General features: G+C 37.5%; 1 protein-coding gene across 3 annotated transcripts in view; it reads left to right on the forward strand.

Annotated features, from left to right (window-relative positions):
* CNTNAP5 (contactin associated protein family member 5) overlaps nucleotides 1–16,562 on the forward strand; it is a 287,334-nt gene extending 270,772 nt beyond the window's left edge. For all 3 annotated transcript variants that reach the window (XM_035332452.1, XM_035332451.1, XM_035332453.1), the window contains 3 exons: nucleotides 2,622–2,840; nucleotides 7,698–7,769; nucleotides 8,675–16,562. In XM_035332452.1, the coding sequence (XP_035188343.1) occupies nucleotides 2,622–2,840; nucleotides 7,698–7,769; nucleotides 8,675–8,871 (488 nt within the window). In that variant the 3' untranslated portion in view covers nucleotides 8,872–16,562. The remainder of the gene's footprint in view (nucleotides 1–2,621; nucleotides 2,841–7,697; nucleotides 7,770–8,674) is intronic.
* The last annotated feature ends 1,104 nt before the right edge of the window (nucleotides 16,563–17,666 follow it).

Below are 17,666 nucleotides of genomic sequence, written 5' to 3' on the forward strand. Positions count from 1 at the left end.
AAAATAGGCCTTCTCACACTGAGCACCCTCCCATACAGAGACAATTCAAAATAAGTCAGTCTCTACTCAGTCTCCTGTACCGCAAACAGAAACACTATGCTAAAATATCATAAAATCAAATCGAACCATCAGCAGCAGTTCAGTATAATTTTTCCAAGCCAGTCTAATGCATGGAAAGATTTACAGCACTATGAGGTCACAGGAAGGCCACTGACATTTCACATGACCTTAGTTCAACACAGACGTTGGAGCTTCGTGGAGCTATTTCTTTTACCGAGCACTATGCCATGTAGTGAAAATATGTTTTGGAAAAACATTTTATTGTGATTTAAAAACTTCAAGTGACAGAATGGCCTTCAACCTTTAATAAGCCTTTCCCACAGGTAATCATATTATAAACACAGATTTACATTATCCACACACAGATTCATAGGGCATCTACAAGTCATTCACATCCAAGTTGCACAGGACTCTTGTTGAGTTCAGTGAAAGTCCAACTTTCTGAAAGATTTAATCATGCACTGAAAGCCTTATAATAAAGAAGCCTGTATCTGTGCATTTGGAATTTTTATGAGAGGACTCTGGGGTTGTTTTCAGTTTGTTCTTTGATTATTTTATTTTTTTTTAGTTATTACTTTTTTTCAAATTTCACAGCTTTTCAACAAATCTAGTTCTCATTCATGCAAAGCTGACTTTGTCAAAAGACTATGGGAATTTGCCCTTAATTTGACTTTTAAAGAAAGCCTTCAATGGCACTCTATCTTAGACTTTTCAAGCTACTGTACCATGAAAAAATAATTCATTATTTCATAGATTTTACCTTTTGCACATTGGGGCAGAACAGAACAATTTAGATTGCTTGATGCCTAAAAGAAAACAACAAAACCACCTTTTGTGTCAGAGCTAAGAAAACAGGAAAGGCTGAGAGTACAAATGTTTACAAAGCTTTTTGTAAATTCAACAAAGAAGACAAATACTGTAAATCAGCCTTTTTAGTTTTATATAAAACTAAAGTCTTATATAAGCCTTCTTGCAGAAACTTGGGAATTATTCTTTGTCTGTTTTATAATACCTTTGCCAAAATCTCATTAAAAACCTGAATGCAATACTTCCTACATACTTTGAGAAGTGCAAATGTGAACCTCTGTAAGGCTGCAATTTTTCCATTGGCAAAGTCTCACAGTTTCCCTTCCTGTGTCTCCTTCTGGCAGTTACCCACAGCCCAGAAGTTTTCCCCGTGCCAGCTCTGGTCAGCAGAGCTGGGTCAGCAGGCTGATAGTTCAGCAGACTGAGGGGTCTCCTATAAGACCCCTGGGAAAGAATGGCCAAACTCTTCCAAATTATATTTCTATGAAAAACTTCAAATATAATTACTAAATCTTTCTTGGCTTATTCCCTCTGACTGCGTGACATTATGGACTCAGATCCTTATTAGAGCTAAAATTAACCTGTGGTTTGTGCCTGTTTTGAGAAGTCTTGGTATTTTCTTAGGCATAAAAGATGTATATGTCTTTCTGGAAGAAAAGTCAGTTACAAAGAAGTAAGAGAAATTCTACTTTTTTCCTAAATTCTTTTGGCTGAGAGCTTGTAAATCATTGTATTTGAATGATGGTAGGAAAATTGGAACCTATTTTAAATTTTACCATCTTACTCTTTGAAGCTATGAAAATAAATTTGAAAAGCTGAGAATCCTTATTTTCTAATGTCATTGGAACTATTTCCAAAGTTTTGAATGCTAGATTTTTTTTTTCATTAGCAAGTAAATTTGAAGACTTTGAATAACTATTGGTACTATTTTTATGTGCATTTGTGCTTTTTGTCTTGTTTTGTTTGATTGACCTTGATACCAAAGCACATCATGCTACAGACCTCTGAGCAGTATGAATTTCAATTTTTGGAAAGTAAATAAATGAGAGCTTGGAGGAAAGGGAAGATGGCTTCACTGTCCTTCATTGAGTTTTCAAAACAACCTTTGATATTAAAACACTTAGAACTAAATAAAAAACACACGCCTTTGAATTTGCTTTCTCTTTGTGAAATGAACACAGACAGACGCATACATTAATTGCACCATCTCATCTTCTGGTTGGAAAAGACCATAGGGATACTGGTTTTGACTTCAATTAAATGAGATATAGAATGCCTCAAAAACACATCTGTGAGCATGGTGTTATTAACAGATGCAAAAAAAAAGTTGAAGGGGATCACCCCCAAGATCCTGTGATAGTCAGTGTTGTTATTTTTACTGTTTAGAATTATTGTTGTGCTGATTAGCACCTATAATGTGTTAGGTATTGTCAAGACAGTAGGAAAAATGGATAAGGAAAGGAACAGAATGGAATCTTTTTTTTTTTTTTTTTTTTTGTCCAAGCCAACTTGATAGTAAGTAAGTAGCATTGTAGGGAAAACACTGGGGATGGATGGTAATGCTGTGGGTCATGCCAGGGAGGACTTGTGGGCTGCTTAAAGAGAACCTGAACAATTGAAATTGAATGAAGAGAAGTAAAACAGTAGGTAAAACAATAGAAGGTTTTTTTTTTTTTTTTTTTTTTTTTTTTTTTTTTTTTAATATGTCTTCCTAAAACAGACAATTCCCAGACTGTTTTTCTGTTGTGCTGCAGATAGTTTGTCACTGGACCCTGAAGTCTCAAAGGCAAATGCCTATGGATTCACTGGCTGCCTGTCCTCTGTTCAGTATAACCACATTGCTCCCCTGAAAGCTGCCTTACGCCATCCCAGTGTTGCTCCTGTGACTGTCAAGGGCTCCTTGACTGAATCCAGCTGTGCATCCCTGATGGAAGCTGATGTGAACACAGCAACCACGATATATTCCTCATCAGGTATGACCTGCCAAGAGGGGAATGGGGAAATTAAAGAATACTGGGGTGTGAGGTTTCCTTCATTTTTGCTGTAATGCTATTGCAAGAGTGTTATAAACATTGGAACTGTGAGGTTACCTTTTCTCTCAGAATTAGGAGTGTTAAGGATGGGCTTTAGGATTAGCCAATTCCACTTTAAAAGGCATTATACTAAAACATACCTATAACAAATAAAAAATTCTCACCACCATAGTGGAAACAGCATCTGAAGTATTGAGTGTCTGATTTGACATTCCCATCCACTCTAGATACCTCCAGTGCTGCAGATCTCAAAGGAAAACATAAGTGTTACACAGATTTCATATCCCAGTTGTGATCAGCAGTAAGAATCATATGACAAACTAGTCAAATCTGTTCCCACCCTAGCAGAAAGGAGCAAAACCTCTTTGTACAAACCCGTTGACACATACACATCACTTCCATTGAATGCTTGTAATTTATTCTTTCAGGCTTAAGGGAAGGAGCAGAACTTGAGCAGTACCAGTAAGATTATTCCAACACTTCGTTTATGTCTTTCAATCCTGAAACTGCCCTCTGGGAATCTTAAGAATTTTGCATATGTGAATTTATATGCAGAGAAGGAGTCTCAGAGCAGCTGGGTGCATTGTCACCACTAAACAGGGGCAATCAAGTCGCTGCTTTAGTCACCACTGCATGTGGCAGAATTCCTAATGACCAGAAAGGGGTATAAATTAAGAGCTGTTTTTTGACCCTTGACCTCTGAAGCCACTTTCTCTTCTAATATCTAATAAAACTCTGTTATATATCATAATATGATTCCTTTGACATTTGTACTTGCATCAAATCTCCATTTCCTGCAGCTTCTGCCTAAGATAGTCAATGGAAAAAAAAAAAAAATGTTATTAGCATTCTGCATAGGGAAAAAAGCTGCTGATTACTCTGTGGAGAGCGGCTGGCAGTGTGTGTGTGTGTGCGCGCTTCTCTCCCCCCGCCTCCAACTTTATTTTCTGCTCCCAGAGTTGTCTAAGGTATCTGCTCTGAAGCACACAAAAAATGTAAATACCGTACGTGTGATAATACTGAGAATATTAACTCCTTGCCCTGTGATCTGTCCTCCTGATGATCTAGTATTTCTGGAGTTTAGAAATCTGTAAAACCTGAGACTCAGAACTGCAGGACAGAACACAGAGCAGAATTTAGCATCTTTGCACTTGTATATTTAAATCTTATAATCAGTTGCACTTTAATGTCAAGGTTAAGTACTGTCACATCAGAAATGTAGAATTATTGTAAAAGCCAAAACATATCTTACCCTCTCTGTGCTTTAAAACACATTTTCTTCTCCATATGATAAATTAAATGACAGTACTGTCTCACTATTCACATTAGTCTTGATTAAAGGCTGAATAAGATCTTTAGAACAAGTTAGTTCTGAAGACGTAAGACTTTATGTGCTATAGTAAGAGCACTGGGTGGTAGATTTTTTTGAAAAAAAAATCCAATCTGTAGCAAATTATATTTTGTATAGATGTACTTGAGAATTACATTTATGCATGGAAATGATACATTTTAATAAGAAGAAGATAGTTAAGGATTAACTTTCAACCACTTACATCTCATCACTTACTAATTTCTCATAATTCTATGTCTGAGAAGAAAAATAGAATTCAAAGTTGACTCTACATGTCTGTGTCAGTTTTCTAGTGTACAGATGCAACAAAAACGACCTTTAGGAAATCTCAATATAAGTTTGTGGGAATAAAACACAAAACCTTTCTATATTTATAAACTGAAAACAGTTGACGCTCTTTCCTTCAGACAGGAATATTTGTTGTCTTCAAGAAAGTCCCATAGCTAACAGATACTGAATAAAATGTAGTCACTTGTAGCTCAGTTATCCATGAACATGCTTTTGGATTATGAAACACAAAATGAAAGCTGACGTTGTGATTTTGACTTTTAACAAAGATGTGCAAATCACCTTATTCCTTTCTGAGATACATGTAGAGATATTGGCATTCTGAGCTCTACACTGATGGCATAAAGATGTTGGACTCTTACTGTACTATTTCTTTTAGTGTATTAAAATACTGTAAATGCCACAGCAGATGCAGCTGTGAGAATGGTGGAGTTCTGAACTGTTTGTCAGCTCAGGTCTTCATACAGTTAAAGTAAAAATACCAAAGATAGAAATATTTTTGCTTCTGAAAGGCAACATAGATGGTACAAGTCCCTGTCTCATTGTGCTTGTTCTGCTGAACCCGGTATTTCCTCATGAAGAGGAACAGTAGATGAGCCATAGGCAGCCTTGGCTGTAGCAGCTATGAGATTAAAGTAAGGAGAAAAAAAAAAAAAAAAAAAAAAAGGAAAGAAAGAAAGAAAAAAGTAGTTACGACTTCAATCCCAAAGTTCAGGAGAGGGACCTGCTTGGAAGGATCTCATGAGATAGTGGGCTGCTGAGAAGAGGGATCCAGGACAGCTGTTTGATTTACAAGGATCACCTTCTCCGAGATCAAGAATGGTACATCCTGATGGCCAGGAAAATTTAGCAAAGATAGTAGGTCCAGAGACATTGTGTAGTCTCTGTACTTGGGTATTTTCACAACCCAAATGGATACAACCATGGGAAACTGTTGTAATAGACCCAGTTCTGAGCAGGGGTTTGAACTAGATGAATTCCAGAGGGGTCTTCCAACTTCATCCATACTGTGACTCTATGACTCACATTAACGTCATCAGTTATATCTAAAAGGAGGAGGATGTCCTGAAAAATTCTCTTATGAGACAAAGTGTTGCTTTTCGTACACTCAGCTTCACAGTTTATTGTGTTCCCACTGGGAATGGTTCAGCTGTCACATGCCATCTGCTCCCCTGTAAAAAACACTTATCTCCTTGTATCTTGATTTTATTTCTCAGTCAAAACATAATTCTTAAGACCTATGCCTGTTGGCCCCCATTCTGAAAATAATTTGCAACATTTGCTTTGGTTTCTTCTCGGTGCTTAAATTCTGGTAACAGTCACCAAAAAACAATGGAGCTTTCATAACATGTAGAATCAGAAGTTACATACCTTTTTGGCATGAATTAAATCTGATATATTTTTAAGGTAGATATTTAATTTCACTTTTCCATACATGATTAATAGTCTTTCATGGCCCTACTTGACTAATACCATGCACCAAATACCAGTTAGAGATATTTCTTCAGTTACAGTAGGACTGATATGTATTTTTATATGTATGTGTATTTTTATTGTCATTGATTTCACTGGAGACATCTGAGGACTTGGACAGAAAATATACTTTATTTGTACTTATGTGTAAAAGAACAATTTTTATCCCTGTTCCAGTCCCACAAATAAGATGAAGCATTACCGTGACTATTTGTTGCTTGGCAACATTACTATAAGCACCCAATATCCAAACAAGGGACACATTGTAAATAGGTCTCAATTTGAGTGTCCAAATCTATCAAAATTAGCAATTACATTCATGATGATTATGGGTGTGCTAGAGTTGTACTGGAGATATTCAGTTGACCACCAAAGTCCTTGTTGTGCCTGTAGCTCAGACAATGAACTACAGATAGGGGCAACCCTGACTGTTTAGAATGAATTTGTTTGATGAGAAATCCTTCCACTTCTAAATCTCACAGTAGCCTCTTTGATGTCTTCTGCATGTCTTTGGGGCTCATATGAATGTTGGAGGAGAATTTAAGAAAAAGTACCCTCATTATGATCTTAAATAATCCGAAGCCATCATCTTTACAAACTCCTGATACACAAATACAAAATAGTTGTGTGTTTATTTTAAAAATATCTTATTGGATGATGGAGTACCTAAATGTGACTTTGTCAGGTACTAAGGCAATGTTCAGTTGCAATAAACCTTGCGATACTCTGAGTTTCTCAATCAGGCTTACATTTGTATTGGAAAGATCAGTTTGACAAAGCAATACAATACATAGCAGAGACAGTCATCCCTAAAGCCAAAGTACATGCACTGAATGGTAGCCTGGTGGTGTGCAAAGGAGAGAAACACAAATAGTCTCTTTAAAGGAGAGGGTGAGCTGGAAAAAAAAAAAAAAAAAAAAGGTGAAAGAAAATGTACAAAAGTACAAAAAGGACAAAAGTAGGTACAGTGCTGTAACTCTACTGACTTCAGCGAAGGCTTGACCTCTCAGTTTTGAATCTGAATTTGAAACTACCAGCATGTAGACATTTTGGCCCACTGTTTTTGACAGCAGTCATTTATAGAAAGGTTAGAAGAGAGCTTCAACATCTAGTAGTTTTTAATATAGGAATTCATTCACGACCCCTCTCTGTTTTGAATTCCATTTGACCACTGCATTTCTGCAATGGAGAGGAAAACATCCCTTCCAAGATACTGTTTCAAGCAGAGACTGCTTCTCTTTATGGGATTGAATTTGACTTGTATATCTTCACCTACAAATGTAGGTCAGGTCTATATCTGTCTAGCTTTTCTTTTGCTTCTTTCTCATTTGTTTCTTAGGTACTAAGGAAAAAAAAAAAAATGCTAGTTCAAATATCTTTCTATAATTCCTCTATGGATAAACTGAGAAAACACTTTCAGATGTTAGAGTAGTTGTGAGTCTTTCTGTTTCCTTTTAAATACGTCCTTAACAGACTTTACTCTTGGACATATAGAAGAAAATTCTCCTGCAAGCTCACTTTATTTTTCAGAGAGCTTTCTGGTTTGATTCTTCAGTCCCCCAAATCACATCTTTTGAAAACACATTACAATTCATGAGGGTAAAAGGACACTTCTTTCTAAGCCACAGTGAAAATAAATGTAGTTGATACAGAAAATAAATCCTGTTTTGTTTAACCAACTGCAGATCCTTTTGGGAAGACAGATGAAAGGGAGCCTCTCACCAATGCGGTCAGAAGTGATTCTGCTGTGATTGGAGGTAACTTCATTTTTAAAAATTCAAATTGAAATATAATTCTGTCATGGCAAGCATCTAGGTAACTTTAAATTTGGGCCCCATAAAATCCAATTCACCTGTTTCAGCTGTTTGTGATCTGATGCAGGTCTAGTATTTCCTCAATTTATTAGCACACATCTATATCAAGTTACCTAGACAGGTACCTGTATTATGAACTAAGGCCATAGCGTTGGGCTTGGTATCGGTATACATGTTACCAATCAAGGTAACTGGTAATTGCCTTACACACCACTCTGATGAGAGCCTCAACAGAGTATTCACACATTCTCTACTTCTTGAGCTCTTGATTTGCAAGTTGATGTTGTGGACTTTGCTAGGTCATATGGAAGCATTTATGTACTGGGGAAAGTTGTCTTTATAGCCTCATGTAGGGTTTTCATTTTCCTTTAACAACCTTGAAGGCAATTTATCTCTGTTTATTTTATAGGACACCCTGTAGGGAGCTGTCTTTGATAATATCTAGAAGCTATAAACCTAAGTGTACAAGGCTCATGCAAGGTTTCAGAGATAACAGAGAAGAAAATATGACAGAGCAGGAATTTGTTTGAGCATACAGATTTTTCTCTCTTTTTTTTTTTTTTAACAAACACACTGAACCAACTTTACTACCAGTGAAGGCAGAAGTTGACTCAAATTGAAAGGTCAATTACATTGATGCTTGCTGCTTTAAGTCTCACCTAAAGTGACAAAATAGCAATAAAGACTATCAGGGAGGGTGTGATAGAGACACATGACTGTACAAACTGAGAAGAACTGCTATATCATATCCACTAGCTGATTTGCAATGGTGATGCATTTTTGACGTAATTGAGTCTTTTGGTTTTATATTTTACCCTTTCTATCCTTCCTTTTTTACCCCTTCTCAGGTGTAATAGCGGTTGTGATATTCATCATCTTTTGCATCATCGCCATCATGAGCAGATTCCTCTATCAGCACAAACAGGCACATCGAAGTAGCCAGACAAAGGAGAAGGAACACCCAGAAAATCTTGAGAGCTCTTTTAAAGCTGACATTGACTTGCAGAACACAGTGAGCGAGTGCAAACGGGAATATTTCATTTGATGGACAATGCAATTTCTTCTTACTCTTACTCCCCTAACCAACCACCTTCCCTTTCTTTTCTTTCCTTCCATTCCTTCCTTTTCTCTCTCTTTTTTCTTTTCTTTTTAACATTAATTTTTTTTAACTTTTTTTTTTTATTATTATTTGGGAAAGACCCCCCTGCACAGGAAACACTGACAACAATCACAGTGCCTCATTCTCTGCACAAGAACCTGGCAGTCACAGTTTACTTCTGCAGCTCAAGAGATGTGTTATCCCACACTACACAGAATAAGATCCACATGCGCACCTGGTATCTTCTTTGAGTTCCTGGATGTTTCAAAGGCCCTACTTTTACTTCTATTTTTTCTCTGGAACCATTTAATTAATCACTTTTACACTAGAGCTGGACTATGTAAAGTAGAGGTAAAGTAGCTGAATACGTAGCTCTGCAGATACTGGGACAGGATAGAGGGAAAGAATGAGACCAAAACACCAGACTTATTTTACAGGCTAATTTACAACAATCATAAAGAACCAGCCAAATTCTCAAATGATATGAATTGATATATATATCTATTGATTTCAGTGGTGTTACATTAATTTATACCAGTTGAGAAGCTGGTGTGAAGTAATGAAAAATAAAACTGTCTTTCTTGTTAGGCTCCTTCCCCCAGCCTCCTGTCCTTTTACTGTAACTTTTAGGCTTACCAATACTTTTCCAACAATATATATATCAACAATAAATGTCATTCCCATATGCCTCTTTCATCTCCATCTCATAAGGCTGGCTTTATAGACCCAACATACTCTAGCATAACTCTAGATGAAGCATGGAAATTAGTAGCTTGAATCTCCAAGGGTTTTAGGAAGCTGCTAGGACTTAGGTGCACTATATTTGTCTGAAATGTTAGAAATGCAGCATATGTTCATGCCATATGGAGGATTATCATGCGCTGAGGTTAAACACTGTTGCCGCTTTGGCAAAGAAAAAAATACATAAGAAAAAAAAAGTTTAATCTTAAACATGAGATGCACCTTATGCCAGTTATTAAAAAAAAATAAAATAAAAAAATCCAACTTCTCAGAAAAACATACAACCAAAACTGCATGAAAGATTGAGTGGTATTTCTTGTTTGTAGAAATTGGAATATCTTCTCCAAGGCTAAATAGAGAGAGATCTAAAGTCATGTCAAAAAAGGTTAATATTTAATGAACCCTGTGTACAAGGAAGAACATCACGGAATGCTGTTAAAAAAAAAAAAAAAATCCCAAATACTGCACTTAAGAGAAATGGTGGTGAAGATTAATTCAAGTCTTCTGTCCTTTCCTGACTGAAAACAATACTGAAGACTCAAATCCTGCCCATTTTACTTGTGCTGCATGGATTTCAATACAAGCCTGAAAAATCTTCTTTTCAGTCATAGTAACTGTAAGGCTAAGAAATTGAGAAGTCCTGCCTAAGTGGGGTTTTTATATCCTGCTTGTGTCTGTGTAGCATACTCCCTTTACAGGACTACTTTTTCCTACTTATTGCAGTATTCTTTGAATGATAATATATTCAGGAGAATTATTGTGCACCTGAATCTCTTTTTTTCTTATCCCCTACACCATTCTAGAGTCATCCCAGGTTGTCCACCTACTGATCCTTTTCACATAGATTAAAATCAAAGAAGCACTGTATTGCTTCTTTGACCAACAGCAAATTATTGATGAGGTTACACGTGCAACAGGTGCTTTATTATTATTATTTTTTCCTCCAGGCAATACACTGATCACAGAGTTATGTAGCAGGTTATTTTTAGTGGATGGAGGGGTCAAATAAAAAGGAATTAGTAAATGACAGGTTGAAAGTGGTGATTATGTGTTGCTTCTTTTTGAAGACTTATGAGAAGTAGACTACAGTGAAGAGAAAGTAATATTGGGTTGGTATTGTTCTTACATGAAGAGGAATGTCTGAGACCTGCCCCATAACCAGAAGTCTAACGAAGCAATTTCACAAAGCCAGCTATGTTGAAATTACTATTGATGCCATTCTTCCTCAACCATGATTGACAGCAACCTTTTTGTCTCATTCTGGATGTTTTTATAATATATGATTATTTGAGTGTGTTTCTGTATGGTGAGTTGTCTAATGATGGACTCATTGACTGTGTTCTCTTTATGTTGCTTTATTTTCCACTGTGAAATCCTGGCAAAGCAATTCTTTCTTCTTCATCCTTCCTTTCTTTTCCCAGATAAAGCTGCTTTGTTTTTCATTGTGAGAAGGGAGGAATAAGCAAGCCCATGAGCCCCTGCGCCCATGTTTGAGTCATCTTATTTGAAATGACCTCTGCATAAGAAATCTCTGAAGACCTAATGCACCTAGTTGGTGTTATTAAGAATGGAATGGGAAGAAAGGGAAAGTCAACATGTGTATTTTTCTCTGGCCAAACTGATAGACACAAATTATTCGTCTGCTTTGCTGCATGCTAGCTTGTAGGAATAACAGTACTACAAAGTGCAGATATAAAGTGCAAAGCAGCTCAAACAATGCAGTAGCTGGAGAAGGGAGACTAAGCAATGAAGCACAGTTCTCTCATTTGTCAAGTGACTAAATCATTTTCAGCCATCTCAGAACCTGATTCTGCAAAATGCTGGACTTTCTTATGGAGGATCAAGTTCCCATCACCAAATGCAGATACTAGCCTTGCTGCAATCATTTCATGGTGGCTCAGTCTGGACCAGGTGGCATGTCATGTGCAATCACAGACCTGGCAAAACAATGTAAGCGGTTTCTTTATTTTTCCTTATCTTCATAAATTATAGTCCAGGATGGAAAAATATATATATCTATCAAAACTCAAATTTAGCTGTGTTGGTATGTTTCTGTAAAACGAAAGAACTGCATGTACATTAAGTGCATGCATAGGTATAAAGAAACACATGCATCTATGCCTATGGATGCAATGAATGTGAATATTTATATGATACAGGGCTGAACAAAAGAACACAATTGTAGGGGCTCACCATTTAAAATACTGTCTTCTAAATCAGGACATTAATATTTTTCTAATACTAAGAAGTATTATTAAGAAGTATCTAAAACCTACTATTTGAAATAAGCTCTAATACTAGCTCTTGAGACATAAAGGCTGCCATCTCAGTGAAGTGTTGGCTTGTGAAGGAATTTAGTCTCCTGAGGATGCGTATCAATGCTAAAGTGACTAAACAGGATGAGCACTTGTTTGAAATTAATTTCAGTTGGAGTTCTGCGTCTGTTTTGCTCTGAGATGTTTTAAATACCATTTGTTTCTCATCACGGTATGGCCCTTAAAGTATGTCTACAATAAAAAACAAAGGCAAAGGATAGGCTTTTAACCTGCATTGGCTAAACCAGGATTCTCGTTTGGGTGAAAGTAGCTGTGAAAAAAAAAAAAAAAAAAAAAAAAACAAACTTAGAGCTGTGCTAAGATCATCTTCAATCACAAGTTTTAGTTTTCCCTGATGTTTCAGTTAAGACTGATGGCCAAAATTCAAACATGAGGTGCATTTTCTCTGCTTTATTTTAATCTGATCTAGCCAGACTGAACCAATCCTATTTAGTAGTCCCTAAGTTTTTACAGTGTAGGCCAAACCTGTATTTTAATGAGGTGTTTGTCTATATTAGCATTTAGTTGATCACATTTCACATATTGGGTGAGGAACAATCAATACATCGTATGGTTTTACTAGGGTGAGGGGATATGAATCTTCTCATAATGAAGTCCACTATTGATTTTGCTGAGCATAAGATTGAGTCCTAGACCACAAAGCACTTGAAGATTTTTTTTTTTGAGTCCTTTCATTTTGTTTAGTTTTTCATTTGGTTTTACATGCTACCTGTTTCACACTTGTCCTTCAGTCCTGTCCCTTGGTCTGTGAGGACAGGGCAAATGTCTCAGACATCCTTAAAGATGAAATGAATCACTCTCAAGAGGTGCATCTTTCTCTCTATTGATTATAGAGCTCCAGGCAATAGGCTAGCTGCTTATAGCAATGTTTGTCTACATAGAGGAATCTCACACTGTGCTTGTAACTCCAGTAGACACAGCTGCACAGGGCTTACAAGATACGTTACTTTCAGAGGTGCCAGTTGGAATTGAGGAAGGAATATCCTAGCAACTAGAATTACACTAGTCATCTGCTTAAGAAATGCTTGTCTACTTATAGCTGAAAATCACATCAAAGCACCCTTTTGAGTCAGTGACCATCCAGTCAGTAATCTGTGGAGTTTAGAGAGAACAGATCTCCGATCTATTCAAAATACAGGATCCATTCATTGACCTAATGTGGGAGCTTTGACCAAAAGCATACATGTAGACAGATCTACACAGATTTTGTAATCTAAAACCAACCTAGACCCCCTAGTTGCCTTTCTACCCATGGGTCTGCTGCCATTTGAGATAAACTGGATTTCCTTTGCAGCTCCAGTAAGGATGTAAGTCTCCTGCCTGTCATGTCTTGTATCTGCTACACCCAAGCAGATATTCACTGATACCTATTGTTTTTTCAAATTACATTAAGTGCCCATCCAGAAGCCCTAACTTCTAAATGAGGTGAATCCTTGAAAATCCCATCTTCAGAACAAAATCAACCTTCCTTTCTATCCGTGTAAGCCAACTTTTTTAAGTGCATCCTTTACCCTGGGTTAGCAGAGTCTAAGAGGAGGCAGGATTTGACTCCTTTGTACTCCACTATCTCATTGTTATTTCTTGTTTTCACCTACACTAAGCCTACACTGAAGAAGATGTGTTTCAAGTATTGTTTTGCACTGCCAGATTCTCACAGACACAAAGGGTCATTATATTATTACTTTTTTTTTTTTTTTTTTTTTTCCAAAAGCAACACTTTGTAAAGAGTTGAGCAGAAGCTGAGACCTTGTGAGGCTCTCTGAGACAAGTGCTATTTCAAAGCTTTCATGCAGTTTTGCAATGCTTACTTATCAAACAAGCGATGCAATACAGTTACATCCCTGCCAAAATATGGCTTTATCCAGTCTTTTGAGGTTGGTGGGAGGCCTCTTGGTTGACTACAGTTAGAGCTGCACCTTGTCCTTTGGGGTTTTCTTGACAAGTTACTGTTGCAGCCACACAGGTTCGAAGCATATTTTCTTTCTTTTGGATCTGAACTTTGCTGTGCTCCCTTTTGCAATGAAAAGTTCTCCACATCCACTTTTGATGTGGGTTGCCCCCTTCTCTGTGCTCCTTCTGTATATGAAACTTCTAAACACACTCTTCTTTTAGGAGTGAAAGGTTTTTTTTGTTTGTTTGTTTGTTTTGTTTTTCTTTGTTTACTTTGAGCCATGCCTATAGGATTTTGGATTTTTGGATATTTCTATGTATTGGTCCTTATTTTTGTGATGTTTTGCACTAAGTTACTCTGACAAAAACAAAAACTGGAGAAAAAAAAGCACACTTTCTGGTGAACTATTGTAATTTATAAGCTCGTTGTTTATTGTTTGTAATGTACTGAGTCTACAAGCCGAGCTAAGGAAGGATTAAGGTAACAATTTGTATTAACACACACTCCATATCTAGTTCACCTCTGATTTCTTTTCTGTTTCTCTCCTTTTTTTCTTTAACTTGTGGGGCTATTAAATTGGTGGTAGGAGATAGAAGAACTTGCGTTATTATGCTAAGGTTATGATTTTTCTCCTGGCAATTGCAGAAACCAGAAATATGAAGAAATTACATGAATGTCAAAATGTCATCTGGGTGTTCAGCTGTGAGACTGCTCTCCACCATGGAGATGTAGTCATCTTGGGATGGTGACCTGTAAGGGGGAATGGGGACGTTACCTCGCCAAATTACACAGTGAGGCAGTGCGTGAGAGGAATGCTCTCAGAAAGGTGAAGCTGTTGGAACCCATGCATGGGAATCCTTGGGTGGATATGAGGGTTTCAGATCCTTTTCCACACTACATTTGTGCCATAAAATGGGTTACCAATTATCTGGCCAAAACATAACCCAAATTGTCCTGATGATCTGCAAAGTATCAGAGATGTGCTTCAATCATGGGAGAGAATTTCAAACCACCTCTAAATCATATTAATCTGTATCTCCCCATTTAAATCAGTGGTGCTCTCCCAGTTACTTCAGAGAAGAATTTGGGTTTATTCCCTCAAACGATCATTAATGGGTACAACAGATGATCCAAAGAATGGTGTTTGCTTAGAGGCTCTCCTCTTCCCTGTCCCTCGCTTTGTATGCTTGTGGCAGCTTTCTTGTAAATCTACTGATTGCTGTTTACATCCCAACACCATTGCTTCTTGATATGCCAGTCATTCCTCTTTTTGTGGATTTCAGTCCCACAACCTTAACAAAAGTCCATCTGATACAATTTCTGCATGGGAAATTACTTATTATTTTGCATGCCACACCCCATTAGAATTTCTTCTTGCATCATTTAGGCAAACCATTTTCTGACAAGTTTCATCATTGCTGCCAATGCTGAGCACACCTATTAAGAAGGAAAGCTGATCACTTCTGAGTTAAAGCTTAGACACAGTCGGCTGCAGCCTTGCATCCCCCTTACAACACAGAGGAGTATTCGGATACCTGAGCCCACTCCATGAACTTTCAGACAGAGGTTAGAAGAGCAAGGAGGTATATATATATATATATATTTCAGATATCTAGCCATATAAATCTCTGTGAGTTTTGCAAATGAAATATTTGACATAGGCCATTATATATAAATGATAGGAAGAAGCTAAACATCATTACACATGACCTGCTTTGAAACCCACTTTGTGAAAGAAACAGAGCCAGCTTCAAACCTGGTGGTAATCCTGTTGAGGTCAATCTAGATACTTCACAGACGAATTTAGCCTTAGATTGCCCAAGGCAAGGGCAGTGATGATCTCCTGCAAACTGAGTCTGACATATATGAATTAAAGTCAGGACTTTATATTTGTCATCCCCTACTGCTGTCAACAAGAGTTGCATTCACTGCAATTATGTGTGTCTTCTAGCAGAACTGTGGATAAAACTCAGGATAAGGCAATGAACTTCAGCTCCACTTAAGCCCATGTCATGGCTTAAGTCACCTTCAGAAGTTTCTGGAAATGTGAGTAGGGGGAAGGATGGGCTGTTATCAACCAACTTGGGAGCCAACACAATGATTTTAAGAGGATTTTATGCATTTTTAATGGAATACACCTCTTGGTGGACTGCTGTGAGCTGTATCCTACTTGAAAAATGAATGCACCCTAAACAGGAAAAAAAAAAAAAAAAAAATTCACAGGCTGAAATCTAACTGAGATTAAATACTTATAATAATTAAAAATTGGCCCTTCTAGAGAGGAACCCTGCATCATTCATTTTACTTTGTTCTACTTAAATTATATTAAGTAAATCTCTCAGAACACTGCTCATTTCAGTAGCAAAGATTTTTTTTTTTTTTTCTTTTAATGGTCCAAGGGTAATGCAAAAGTCTCTCAGTTACAGTAAAAAGTAAAATGGAGATTTAGATGATTCCCCTTTTACTATCTGGTTTTCTAAAGAATTCCACAGGACGTTGCCTCAGTCCACGTCAGTTTGGTAGACAATGTAATGTCTTAATACACTGTTCGGGGATTGAAAAAATTTAGCCTTAGCTTCTTTTGTTTTCTATAGTTACTGTTGTACAGAAGAAAGACTTAAACTGTAAATAATGTATATTTAATAAAAAGAGACTTTTTGTATGATTTTGTGTGGAAGACAAATGTCTCCTGCTGTGTCTTTATTTTAGAATGGGATGGACATTAAAAAAGAGGTGAATTTGGGAAAATTACTTTTCAGGCTTTACGTGTTAACTTTAAGCCAACAAATCTCACTGGATATTAATAAAAGCTGAAGAGTCTACAACCTGGATTTATTGATTTCAGCTATTGCTAAAAGTTGTTGTCCAAGGACATCTGATCATCTCCCTCTTCCCTGACATAACTCATTAAAGCTGGTTTGCAACACCTACCCTGGAGTGCACAAGAGCACAGATGTATAAGGGGTTAAAAGTCATGTCTGGAGATGTGCTTTAATTTGGGTTAGAAAGCATGCATGGGCATGGCTCTACAGCCTTCAAGGTACATGTGCACGCACACGTGCACACGCACACTCTTCCCAGCCTGCCATGTGTGTCCTGCTGCATCCACATGTCCACTCGTGCAAGGATCACACTTCTGCCTGTCGCAGCAATTCTTACTCACACACTGCTGCCATCACATGCATCCCCAGCATGATAAACTGGGGCTGGATCAATCTCAGTGATTTTACCATTAAGTATTTATATATTAGCAGATGAGCTGTGGGTTTTGTTATCTTATGAACTTCTCTATGATTTTTTTTTTCCCCCCTTCAATTGCAGATGGAATACCTTCCAGAAGATGGGTTTAACAACTGTTCATGGTCCTGCACACAGGTGTGCTGTCTGGCTGGGTTGCTTGGTGGTACTTACACTGGGGTTCTGTTGCAGCTAACGCTGCCTGAGTGTTTGTCTCACAGGATGCTCCAACCTACTACACGTGTCCCAGTCCACAGCCAGCCACAAAACATGCAGATACAACTGTCATACTACCCAGCAGCACTCTCCTAGCATCCCCTTGTTCCTGGTGGGTGCAGGAGGAAGGCATTGGAGAGCACTTGACTTAGCAGAAACTTCAAGTTGCAATGAACCCTACACCAGGTTCCCTCTCAGAGAAAAAGATGAGCAGTAAGAGCAATACCCATACAAATCTCCCAGCCCTCTTTATTCATGGCTAATACAGTGGGAGTTACAGCAGTAACCTTATGAAACCCTGCAAGGCCATGGCAACTCTT

This window comes from Oxyura jamaicensis, chromosome 7, assembly GCF_011077185.1.
Source record: "Oxyura jamaicensis isolate SHBP4307 breed ruddy duck chromosome 7, BPBGC_Ojam_1.0, whole genome shotgun sequence".
NCBI classification, from domain to species: domain Eukaryota; kingdom Metazoa; phylum Chordata; class Aves; order Anseriformes; family Anatidae; genus Oxyura; species Oxyura jamaicensis.